Source organism: Blennius ocellaris (genome assembly GCF_963422515.1).
Source record: "Blennius ocellaris genome assembly, contig: SCAFFOLD_216, whole genome shotgun sequence".
NCBI classification, from domain to species: domain Eukaryota; kingdom Metazoa; phylum Chordata; class Actinopteri; order Blenniiformes; family Blenniidae; genus Blennius; species Blennius ocellaris.
The window spans coordinates 46,825-60,166 of NW_027662284.1; the positions used below are offsets into that span (position 1 = coordinate 46,825).

General features: G+C 51.8%; 1 protein-coding gene across 1 annotated transcript; it reads left to right on the top strand.

The window, feature by feature from the left end:
- Nucleotides 1–3,086: 3,086 nt before the first annotated feature.
- LOC308147936 (thioredoxin-interacting protein-like) lies at nucleotides 3,087–7,031 on the top strand (the record flags this gene model as incomplete). The annotated part of the gene is given in 7 exon segments (XM_080521330.1): nucleotides 3,087–3,411; nucleotides 5,110–5,185; nucleotides 5,255–5,402; nucleotides 5,603–5,962; nucleotides 6,588–6,792; nucleotides 6,795–6,889; nucleotides 6,987–7,031. Coding segments are annotated over 7 exon segments (1,185 nt in total). The 5' UTR covers nucleotides 3,087–3,155.
- Between the last annotated feature and the right edge of the window lie 6,311 nt (nucleotides 7,032–13,342).

Genomic DNA, 13,342 nt, shown 5'->3' on the forward strand with positions numbered 1-13,342 from the left:
GTTTGTCTCGCTGTTTTTAAATGAATGAATGAACTGAAGGTTCCGTCCTGCTGCTTATGTTCCGTGTGTGAAGCACTGAATTGACTGGATGGTGTCCTATCAACACATTGGCCTTGCCTTGCCTTGCCTTGCCTTGCCTTGCAAGCCACTTTAGCCAGGAGGATGGAGGGAACAGCCAGGGGATGGAGAGCCAGATGTGAAAAAAGGTCAACATGGACTTTACATTAACCTGGAGAGCACTGCTCTGTGTTCAGTAACCTGGAGAGAGAGAGCACTGCTCTGTGTTGAGTAACATGAACAGAGAGCAGTGTTCAGTAACCTGGAGAGAGAGAGCACTGCTCTGTGTTCAGTAACATGAAGAGAGCAGTGTTCAGTAACCTGGAGAGAGCACTGCTCTGTGTTCAGTAACATGAAGAGAGAGCAGTGTTCAGTAACCTGGAGAGAGAGAGCACTGCTCTGTGTTGAGTAACATGAACAGAGAGCAGTGTTCAGTAACCTGGAGAGAGAGAGCACTGCTCTGTGTTCAGTAACATGAAGAGAGCAGTGTTCAGTAACCTGGAGAGAGCACTGCTCTGTGTTCAGTAACATGAAGAGAGCAGTGTTCAGTAACCTGGAGAGAGAGAGCACTGCTCTGTGTTCAGTAACATGAAGAGAGAGCAGTGTTCAGTAACCTGGAGAGAGCACTGCTCTGTGTTCAGTAACATGAAGAGAGAGCAGTGTTCAGTAACATGAAGAGAGAGCAGTGTTCAGTAACATGAGAGAGCCGTGTTCAGTAACATGAAGAGAGAGCCGTGTTCAGTAACCTGAAGAGAGAGCAGTGTTCAGTAACCTGAAGAGAGAGCAGTGTTCAGTGAAGAGAGCAGTGTTCAGTAACCTGAAGAGAGAGCAGTAACTGAGTTATAAATCATCCCACCAGCTCTCATTACATAACTTCAACTTTCTGTTGTTGTTGTTGTTAAGGACCAGGATTGTTGAGGAGAGGTGGAGGTGTGGGGAGTCTGCTCTCTCCTGGAACGGTTGCTCTTCACCTCCAACTCTCATCCTGCACATCAACTCTTCAGTTGCTGTTTGAGCAACTTTCTGCGTGTGTTGACAGTTTCACATCCGTGTGTGTGTGTGTGTGTGTGTGTGTGTGTGTGTGTGTGTGTGTGTGTGTGTGTGTGTGAAGGTTAGACTTCCTCTCCATGTGACTGTTAAACAATAAAGTGTGCTAAAGTTCAGCCAGTGGAACAAAGTGATCCAGTGGCTCTACAACAACAGCAGGTCACATGACACGGCCCTCAGGTCACATGACGCAGTGCTCAGGTCACATGACGCAGTGCTCACACCACAGGCTCTGGGACCACTTCATCACTTCATCAGCCCAGGCTCAGGACCCATCGACACTGACACTGACACACACACACACAGACAGACACAGACAAGACACAGACACACACACAGACAAGACACAGACACACACACAGACAGACACAGAAAAGACACAGACAAGACAGGACAGACACAGACAAGACACAGACAGACAAGACAGGACAGACACAGACAAGACAGACACAGACAGAACAGACACAGACAAGACACAGATAGACACAGACAAGACAGACACAGACAAGACAGACACAGACAAGACACAGACAAGACAGGACAGACACAGACAGACACAGACAGACACAGACAAGACAGACACAGACAAGACATAGACAGACAAGACAGACACAGACAGGTTTTTACACAATGGGAGGAAACTGCAGGAAACATGTATTAAACTAGTAGAAAACGATATAGAAGATTATTGTGAAAACAATAAGGAGGAAACCTGAGGCAGTAAAAGATGGGAAGCTTCTGAAACACATATTAGAGGAGAGATAATCAGTGATCCAAGAACTCAAAATAAGACATTTAACCAAAAGAACAAGTTATGAGCCTAGAAAACTAATTCTCCTGACAACAATGATCCTGAAAAACGAGATAAATTCACTGGTGACAGCGACATATGATCACCTGACAACAGATAAAGTGGCAACAAGTAAATTGTGGAGTAAACAAGTATTGTAGTGCCGAGAACAAACAGCAGGTGAAGTACTACTACTCTGTTCACCCTGGAGAATGAAAGCAGCAGGCTGAAGAACATGACTTTCTCTGGAGAACATGAGTCCTCTGGACGGGTTCTAGATCCTCTGTTGTCTCCTGTGTTTAACATGCAAGAGTTTGGAGGACAAACTGCTAACCCTAACCCTAACCCTTCCTAAAACTTCCCTTCCTAAAACTTCCCTTCCTAAAACTTCCCCTTCCTAAAACTTCCCTTCCTAAAACTTTCCCTTCCTAAAACTTCCCCTCCTGCACATGAAACTCAACTGTTTCATAAAGCGGCACATTTACTTCCTGTCGGTTGTTTTCCACAATCTTCTCTTCATGAGTTCGTCTTGTTTATGTTTCCAAACCAGGTCACATGGAACGAAGGACAAGTCTGAACATCATGGAGGACGAGGCTCCACTCTTCTTTTCATCACTCGTTCAAATGATGGGTTGTCCTGACTTGTTACAACTGGATACCTTCGCTTCATGTGATAGAGAGAGAGAGAGAGAGAGAGATAGAGAGAAATAGATATATATAGATAGATATAGACATATAGAGAGATAGATAGTGAGATAGATAGAGAGAAATATATATATATATAGAGAGAGAGATAGATAGATAGACAGAGATATAGATATATATATATATAGAGAGAGAGCTAGATATATATATATATATAGATAGAGAGAGAGAGAGAGAGAGAGAGAGAGAGAGAGAGCGAGAGAGCGAGAGAGAGCGTTCTAAAGAAGAGCTAAAGTGTCTCTGGAGTAACTCAGTGGTCCAGCAGGGTTCTAAAGAAGCGCCGCCATGATGGAGGAGCTGCTGTTTACAACAGACCCGCTTCCTGCTCACATCAGCTGAACACGCGCTGCTGCCCCGCCGCCACGCCGTGGCCACGCGTCGCATCTGTGCGCTGATTGGCTGAAGCCGACACAAACAAAGGATTTGCACCAATCAGGGCGGTGTGCACGCACCGCGCGGAGCCGTCCATCCGGGCTCCTCATGCCCAGCGCGCGCCGCCCATATAAAACCCGCCCTCGGCCATTGTTTACAGCAGAGACCGCGGCGCCGCTCCAACATGGTGGCGATGACGAAGAGGCTGAAGACGTTCCAGGTGGTGCTGGCGGACCCCAGCAAGACGTTCTACTGCGGCGGGGACGTGGTGTCCGGCCGGGTGGAGGTGGAGGTGAACGAGGTGACCCGCGTGTCGGCGCTGCGGCTGCTCGGCCGCGGCTGCGCCAAGGTGGAGTACGCTAAAGGGAAGCAGCGCTGCCGCCAGGAGGCCGAGTACCTCCGGGTGGACGAGCTGCTGCAGCTCCGGGACCAGCCGGCAGGTAGGACCTCCAGGGGACTCCGCTGCTGCTCTCCTGCTCCTCTCCTGCTCCTCCTCCTCCTCCTCTCCTCCCCTCCTCACCTGCTCCTCTACTCCTCCTCACCTGCTCCTCACCTGCTCCTCTCCTCCTCACCTGCTCTCCTCCTCCACCTCACCTGCTCCTCTCCTCCTCACCTGCTCCTCACCTGCTCCTCTCCTCCTCACCTGCTCTCCTCCTCCACCTCACCTGCTCCTCACCTGCTCCTCTCCTCTTCCTCACCTGCTCCTCTCCTCCTCACCTGCTCTCCTCCTCCACCTCCTCTGCCCCTCCTCTCCTGCTCCTCTCCTCCTCCTCCTCACCTGCTCCTCTCCTCCTCCTGCTCCTCCTCACCTGCTCCTCTCCTCCTCCTCCTCCTCTCCTGCTCCTCTCCTCCTCACCTCCTCCTCCTCCTCCTCCTGCTCCTCACCTGCTCTCCTCCACCTCCTTACCTGCTCCTCTCCTCCTCACCTGCTCCTCTCCTCCTCACCTGCTCTCCTCCTCCACCTCCTCTGCCCCTCCTCCTCTCCTGCTCCTCCTCCTCACCTGCTCTCCTCCTCTCCTGCTCCTCCTCACCTGCTCTCCTCCGCCTCCTCACCTGCTCCTCTCCTCCTCACCTGCTCCTCTCCTTCTCCTCCTCTGCCCCTGCTCCTCTCCTTCTCCTCCTCTGCCCCTCCTCCTCACCTGCTCTCCTCCTCACCTGCTCTCCTCCTCCTCCTCACCTGCTCTCCTCCTCCTCCTCCTCACCTGCTCTCCTCCTCCTCCTCCTCCTCACCTGCTCTCCTCCTCCTCCTCCTCACCTGCTCTCCTCCTCCTCCTCTGCCCCTCCTCCTCACCTGCTCTCCTCCTCCTCCTCTGCCCTCCTCCTCTCCTCCTCCTCACCTGCTCTCCTCCTCACCTGCTCTCCTCCTCCTCTGCCCCTCCTCCTCTGCCCCTCCTCCTCACCTGCTCTCCTCCTCACCTGCTCTCCTCCTCACCTGCTCTCCTCCTCTGCCCTCCTCCTCCTCACCTGCTCTCCTCCTCCTCCTCCTCACCTGCTCTCCTCCTCCTCCTCCTCACCTGCTCTCCTCCTCACCTGCTCTCCTCCTCCTCCTCTGCCCCTCCTCCTCACCTGCTCTCCTCCTCCTCACCTGCTCTCCTCCTCCTCACCTGCTCTCCTCCTCACCTCCTCTCCTCCTCACCTGCTCTCCTCCTCCTCTGCCCCTCCTCCTCCTCTGCCCCTCCTCCTCACCTCCTCACCTGCTCTCCTCCCTCACCTCCTCTCCTCCTCGCCTGCTCTCCTCCTCACCTGCTCTCCTCCTCCTCTGCCCTCCTCCTCACCTGCTCTCCTCCTCACCTCCTCTCCTCCTCTGCCCCTCCTCCTCACCTGCTCTCCTCCTCTGCCCCTCCTCCTCCTCACCTGCTCCTCCTCCACTTTGACTAAGCAGCAGTGTAAAGGAGGCGAAGGCCTGAAGCTGCTCCTGGATTCCTGATGTAACAAAGTCTATGACACTGTTGTAGCAGATGTGAAGCTTTTTTAAACCTCTGGAGGATTTTATTGTGAAACCTGTTCACGGTGACGGGTGACGTTCTGAACCAGAACCAGACCCAGACCTGGTCCTCTGACGTTCAAGTGGAGTTTAGTTCCTGGTCAAGTTGAAACACATGAGCTGGACGGTCTCTAATGTGGGCTTTGGTCTGCAGATGTGGACGGGTCTGTCCTCCTGAGGCCCGGGAACCGGTACCAGTACACGTTTGGGTTCGAGCTGCCTCAGCACGGGTAAGACCGCCGCCGCCCAGGACCCATGAGCAACTCTGGACTCCGTCTCAGTGACGTGTTGTCCCACAGGCAGCTGGTGTCGTCCTACAAGGGGAAGTTTGGCTACGTCCACTACTACGTGAAGGCTCAGATGGACAGACCTCGTCTCCCCACCCTGGAGTGCAAGACGTCCTTTGAGGTGGAGGAGCCTCTGGACGTGAACACCCCCGATCTGCTGGTAGGTGTCCCCTGAGCACCTCTCAAACTGTCCTCTCATGGCCCTGTCCTCATTCAAACTGTCCTCATGGCTCTGTCCTCACTCAAACTGTCCTCATGGCTCTGTCCTCATTCAAACTGTCCTCATGGCTCTGTCCTCACTCAAACTGTCCTCATGGCTCTGTCCTCACTCAAACTGTCCTCACGGCTCTGTGTCCTCAGTCTCCCACAGGAGGCATGAAGGAGAAGAAGGTCACCTGTATGTTCATCCCTGACGGTCAAGTGTCCCTGAACGCCAAGATCGACCGCCGAGGGTTCTGTGAGGGCGAAGACATCTGCATCAACGCCAAGTTCGAGAACACGTGTTCCCGCATCGTGGTTCCCAAAGCCGCCATCATCGCCAAGCACAGCTACCAGGCCAACGGGAGAACCAAGCTGTTCCGCCAGAAGCTGTCGTCGGTGCGAGGGAACCACATCATCTCCGGCATGTGTGACGCCTGGCAGGGCAAGAGCATCCGGGTGCCCAAGCTCCGGGCGTCCATGCTGGGCTGCAACATGATCCGTGTGGAGTACGCCCTGATGGTGAGTACGCCCTGATGGCGAGCGCGCCCTCATGGCGAGTACACCTTGATGGGGGGCGCCATGGCGAGCTCTCGCCCTGATGGCGAGCACACCCTCATGGTGAGCTCTCGCCCTGATGGGGGGGGGCGCCATGGCGAGCTCTCGCCCTGATGGCGAGCACACTGCCATGGCGAGCTCTCGCCCTGATGGCGAGCACACTCTCATGGCGAGTACACCTTGATGGGGGGGGGGGGCGCCATGGCGAGCTCTCGCCCTGATGGCGAGCACACCGCCATGGCGAGCTCTCGCCCTGATGGGGGGGGGGGGCGCCATGGCGAGCTCTCGCCCTGATGGCGAGCACACCGCCATGGCGAGCTCTCGCCCTGATGGGGGGGGGGGGCCGCCATGGCGAGCTCTCGCCCTGATGGGGGGGGGGGGGCGCCATGGCGAGCTCTCGCCCTGATGGCGAGCACACTCTCATGGCGAGTACGCCCTGACGGTGAGCACACCCTCATGGCGAGTACACCTTGATGGGGGGGGGGGGCGCCATGGCGAGCTCTCGCCCTGATGGGGGGGGGGCGCCATGGCGAGCTCTCGCCCGCCCTCAGGCAGGCCCGTCCTCGGCTCACTGTCCCGTCTCCGTCAGATCTCCGTCCACATCCCGGGCAGCGACAAACTGACCCTGGAGCTGCCGCTGGTCATCGGCACGGCGGGGCTGGGCAGCCGCAGCAGCAGCGTGAGCAGCCAGGAGGGCTCGGTCAGCTCCGCCTCCCAGAGCTGGGGGTCCCTCCGGGGGCCGGCCGGACCCCCCAGCTACTGCGACGTGACCCGGGACTGCCTGCTGGACCAGCCCTCACCCCGCTGCTGGACGACTTCGACGGCGAGGACAGTCCCATCTTCATGACGGCGCCGTCCTTCCAGTTCCCTCCGCCTCCAGCCTACTCTGAGGTGAGCCCGCATCCGGCTCGGGTCCGGGGTCTGGTCCGGGGGGGGGGGGGGGGGGTCTGGGTCTGGTCTGCTGGTTCTAAGTGTGCCTCTCCTGCAGGCCGAGGAGAACACGGGGAACGTGGTCATGCTGCCGGTCTGTTGAAGCTCCGGTGGAACTGGAACTTTCTTGCGAAGCACTTGAGACAGGAAGTCGTCCCCCGCTGGAGGCGTGGCCACGCGGTGGAGGCCTGCAGCCGCCGCTTCCTGCTGGGGCTCTCCAGGGGGCGCCGTGGAGTCGGTGGCGCTACATTGCTGAATCAGCTGTTCCTTCCAGAGACTGTCGGGTCTCGTCGGTCCCCCTTCCTGGTTCGTTGCCGGGTTGGTCCGTCACGTCTTTGCTTCTGTGCTGGTGGAGGTGGGCGTGGCCAGCGCTCCTCCACCACGCCGAGTCATTCTGTGCTGGTGGAGGTGGGCGTGGCCAGCGCTTCTCCACCACGCCAAGTCATTCTGTGCTGGTGGAGGTGGGCGTGGCCAGCGCTCCTCCACCACGCCGAGTCATTCTGTGCTGGTGGAGGTGGGCGTGGCCAGCGCTCCTCCACCACGCCAAGTCATTCTGTGCTGGTGGAGGTGGGCGTGGCCAGCGCTCCTCCACCACGCCGAGTCATTCCAGGCAGAAGAGCCAGTGAGCAACGTGGAGCTGCAGAGTCTTTCTTCACCTCCATTCCTTCTTCACTTTGCTTCCATTCTGCCTCCAACTTTAAAGCTGCTGCTCGCTGCTCTGCCAGGGGTCTAGAACCTGTCTAGAACCTGTCCAGAACCAATTGTCAGGAAATGTTTGATACGCATAAGTATTTTTGTATGAAGCCCTGTGGGTTATTTTTCTAATAAAGGCATTAAACAGCAGACTTGGGTTTCCAGTGATTGAGGCGTCCTGCTCCTTTGGGTTTCCAGTGATTGAGGCGTCCTGCTCCTTTGGGTTTCCGGTGATTGAGGCGTCCTGCTCCTTTGGGTTTCCAGTGATTGAGGCGTCCTGCTCCTTTGGGTTTCCAGTGATTGAGGCGTCCTGCTCCTTTGGGTTTCCAGTGATTGAGGCGTCCTGCTCCTTTGGGTTTCCAGTGATTGAGGCGTCCTGCTCCTTTGGGTTTCCAGTGATTGAGGGGTCCTGCTCCTTTGGGTTTGGGGTTTCCAGGACAAAGAGCAGAATGACTGCAGGTTATTGATCCACTGCTGCTGCTTGATCACATCACATCCTGTTTACCTTTCATTATTTCCCTCCAGAACATTTGAACAAGTTTCACTTCCAGCAGCTTCACAGTGAAATCAAGAGGTTTTCTTTCTTTTTTACAACTTTCTTGGTTTTTTACAATAATAGAACTACTTCAGACGGAAAACGACGTCCACACACTGGGACACCCTCTGGAGGCTCCTTGCTTTCCTTGCGCCTTACATGAACCCTGAGACCAGAGCTGTGGAACCATGACTGACGTGTGGAAACTGCTGGGTGCTAAAGATAAGAGTTTATCTGCAAAACGCTCTGATGGCGGAGAGGAGGAGGAGGAGGAGGAGGAGGAGGAAGAGCAGTTCACACATGAAAATGTCCCTGATTTGAATCTGCATGTTCTTTTAGTGTTTCGACCCTTTGACCCCTGGCGGTCCTGAAGTTTGTCCCTTTAGAGCTCCACATCATGAAGCTTTTAGTGACATAATCCAGAGGGATTACTAACCCCATGCTACTAACCCCGTCCTACTAGTGCTGTCCTACTAGTCCAGAGGGATTACTAACCCTGTCCTACTAACCCTGTCCTACTAGTGCTGTCCTACTAACCCTGTCCTACTAGTCCAGAGGGATTACTAACCCTGTTTTACTAACCCTGTCCTACTAGTCCAGAGGGATTACTAACCCTGTTCTACGAACCCTGTCCTACTAGTCCTGTCCTACTAACCCTGTCCTACTAGTCCAGAGGGATTACTAACCCTGTTTTACTAACCCTGTCCTACTAGTCCAGAGGGATTACTAACCCTGTCCTACTAACCCTGTCCTACTAGTGCTGTCCTACTAACCCTGTCCTACTAGTCCAGAGGGATTACTAACCCTGTCTTACTAACCCTGTCCTACTAGTCCAGAGGGATTACTAACCCCTGTTCTACTAACCCTGTCCTACTAGTCCTGTCCTACTAACCCTGTCCTACTAGTCCAGAGGGATTACTAACCCTGTTCTACTAACCCTGTCCTACTAGTCCAGAGGGATTACTAACCCTCCTAACCTGGAGAGCCAGTGCTCTGGCTTGCTTTCATGTAAATCCTGTCCCACCACAAGTGCAATGCGCCACCTAGTGACTTGAACCTGCAAGTCAATGATGAAATGACTGAAAATACATTTAAACTGATTTGATCCGACAGTTTTAATTTGTTTGTCGTTTCCAACCTTCCAAACATCATTTGGGTTGTTATGACAACGATAAACAACTGAAACGTGCTCATTGACCCAGTATCACTGCCATGAAGCAGTGGATCAATAGTTATTGTCGTCATTGAAACAGGTAGAAAGAGGCTGTGTAACAATTAAACTGTGACTCAGAACATTTAACAGTTGTAGGAATCATCAATAAAAACTGATTCAATAGATTATTTCAAAGTAATTAGTTACCGCAAAAGTAACAAAGTTACTGTAACGCGTTACTTAATAACACGGTAGTCCCAACACTGGTCACCAGCTGACTGACTGAACTAGCAACAACCAGAACACATTCCATTCTGCAGCTACTCCGGTGAAACCCATCAGGACAAGAGACACTCAGGTGAAACACATCAGGACAACAACCAGACACGCAGGTGAAACACATCCGGACCGCAGACACTCAGATGAAACACATCAGGACAACAACCAGCCCACTCAGGAAAACACATCAGGACAAACACCAGACACGCAGGTGAAACACATCAGGACAACAATCAGACACTCGGGTGAAACACATCAGGACAACAATCAAACACTCAGGTGAAACACATCAGGACTACAATCAGACACTCAGGTGAAACACATCAGGACTACAATCAGACACTCAGGTGAAACACATCAGGACTACAATCAGACACTCAGGTGAAACATCAGGACAACAATTCAGACACTCAGGCGAAACATCAGGACAACAATCAGACACTCAGGTGAAACACATCAGGACAACAATCAGACACTCAGGTGAAACACATCAGGACAATAGACACTCAGGTGAAACATCAGGACAACAATCAGACACTCAGGTGAAACACATTTGGACAACAGACACTCAGGTGAAACATCAGGACAACAATCATACACTCAGGTGAAACACATAAGGACAACAATCAGAAACTCAGGTGAAACACATCACGACAACAACCAGACACTCAGGTGAAACACATCAGGACAACAACTAGACACTCAGATGAAACACATTTGGACAACAATCAGACACGCATGTGAAACATATCAGGACAACAATCAGACACTCAGGTGAAACACATCAGGACAACAACCAGCCACTCAGGAAAACACATCAGGACAATAATCAGGACACTCAGATGAAACACATCAGGACAACAATCAAACACTCAGGTGAAACACAACAGGACTACAATCAGGTGAAACACATCAGGACTACAATCAGACACTCAGATGAAACACATTTGGACAACAATCAGACACGCATGTGAAACATATCAGGACAACAATCAGACACTCAGGTGAAACACATCAGGACAATAATCAGACACTCAGATGAAACACATCAGGACAACAATCAAACACTCAGGTGAAACACATCAGGACTACAATCAGACACTCGGGTGAAACACATCAGGACAACAATCAAACACTCAGGTGAAACACATCAGGACTACAATCAGACACTCGGGTGAAACACATCAGGACTACAATCAGACACTCAGGTGAAACACATCAGGACTACAATCAGACACTCAGGTGAAAAACATCAGGACAAGAATCAGGTGAAACACAGGACAACAGACACTCAGGTGAAAACATCAGGACAACAATCAGACACTCAGGTGAAACATCAGGACAACAATCAGACACTCAGGTGAAACATCAGGACAACAATCAGACACTCAGGTGAAACACATCACGACAACAGACACTCAGGTGAAACATCAGGACAACAATCATACACTCAGGTGAAACACATCAGGACAACAATCAGACACTCAGGTGAAACACATCAGGACAACAACCAGCCACTCAGGAAAACACATCAGGACAATAATCATACACTCAGGTGAAACACCATCAGGACAACAATCAGACACTCAGGTGAAACACATCAGGACAACAACCAGCCACTCAGGAAAACACATCAGGACAATAATCAGACACTCAGATGAAACACATCAGGACAGCAGACACTCAGGTGAAACACATCAGGACAACAACCAGACACTCAGGTGAAACACAACAGGACTACAATCAGGTGAAACACATCAGGAAAACAATCAGACATTCAGGTGAAACACATCAGAGAGCAACAGGCTTCAATGAAACAAGCTCAAACAGGAAGTCAGACGTGGGAAGCAAATTGTTTCAACCTTTATTAAACATAGCTTGCAAGAGATAAATATTACAAAGTTATTTCTCCAAAATTAGCTTATTTTTTCAATCAATGCATAATTGTCAATCAACTGGCAGTATTCAAACGACAGGATTTTCTTTACTTTTTTTGAAGACCGTAAAATATCAAGAATGTGCAAAAGGTCAGGATTGATGTCAGCAAAACAAAAATGACTTCAACTTGATTTCATCACCTTTTTTCTTTTTCCTCCGTCGTCACACTTTGCAAAAAACTAAAAAAACTTTCTACATTGAAACGTGATTAAATTCTTAAATCTGCTTCTGCAACGACAGGAAACGCTGGAAGCAGTGAACATGTGGTGTTCAGCAGGAAGTAATCACTGGTTCAGAGGCCTCAACACACACACACACACACACACACACACACACACACACACACACACACACACACACACACACACACACACACACACACACACACACACACACACACACACACACACACACACACACACACACACACACACACCTCCAGCTGCTGAAGGATTTATTTTTGATCAAGAAACTAAAAGTTGATAGTTTGACTTTAAAAACTTAAATTGAGCTGCAAATGAAAACAGGAAATAAGTGATTTATTTTTATAACGCAACTTTGAATTAATGTGAATTTTAATATAAAATGTTTCACTGAACTGAATTCTTCACAAAGTTCCGTTTTTAAATCAAGTTTATAGTCAGTGTGTAGAAGAGCGGCGCCCCCTGCCGGAGGAGGAGCGGCGCCCCTGCCGGAGGAGGAGCGGCGCCCCCTGCCGGAGGAGGAGCGGCGCCCCCTGCCGGAGGAGGAGCGGCGCCCCCTGCCGGACACTCTTGGAACAACAGCGACTTCAATTGAAAGTTTTTGTCATTTTCAGACACGAAGCGGATGTTTGACATCCTGCTGTGTGTGTGTGTGTGTGTGTGTGTGTGTGTGTGTGTGTGTGTGTGTGTGTGTGTGTGTGTGTGTGTGTGTGTGTGTGTCTCTCTGAACCAGTGAACACTCGTCTGAGAACCGAAGTTCGTCCTCGATCAGAGGATCTAGAAAAGAATCCCAAACATTTTGCACATTAGTTACACAATAATCATACACAGTGATCACAAAACGAAATGACAAGCTTCACAATATTCATGGCTTTTGTTGGCGTTTTCTACACAATGTACAACCATTTAATTCCTTTTTTCAGTACAAGGGAGGAAAAATGCTTCTGTACAATAATTATTACTTCAAACTAGCAAATATTGTCATTTATCTCATAGTCAATACATTTATTTGTTTTTTTAAAACTGCCACAAAGAAAAAAATCAGTCGAGACGTTTGAAATGTAAAAAAGGTGGAACAGAAGGAGGAGACGGACGGGGGAAGACAGGAGAGACGGACGGGGAAGACAGGAGAGACGGACGGGGGAAGACAGGAGAGACGGACGGGGAAGACAGGAGAGACGGACGGGGGAAGACAGGAGAGACGGACGGGGGAAGACAGGAGAGACGGATGGGGAAGAGGAGAGACGGACGGGGGAGGACAGGAGAGATGGACGGGGGAAGACAGGAGAGATGGACGGGGGAAGACAGGAGAGATGGACGGGGAAGAGGAGAGACGGACGGGGGAGGACAGGAGAGATGGACGGGGGAAGACAGGAGAGATGGACGGGGAAGAGGAGAGACGGACGGGGGAGGACAGGAGAGACGGACGGGGGAAGAGAGGAGAGACGGACGGGGGGAAGACAGGAGAGACGGACGGGGAAGAGAGGAGAGACGGACGGGGAAGACAGGAGAGATGGACGGGGAAGAGAGGAGAGACGGACGGGGAAGACAGGAGAGATGGACGGGGAAGAGAGGAGAGACGGACGGGGGAAGACAGGAGAGATGGACGGGGA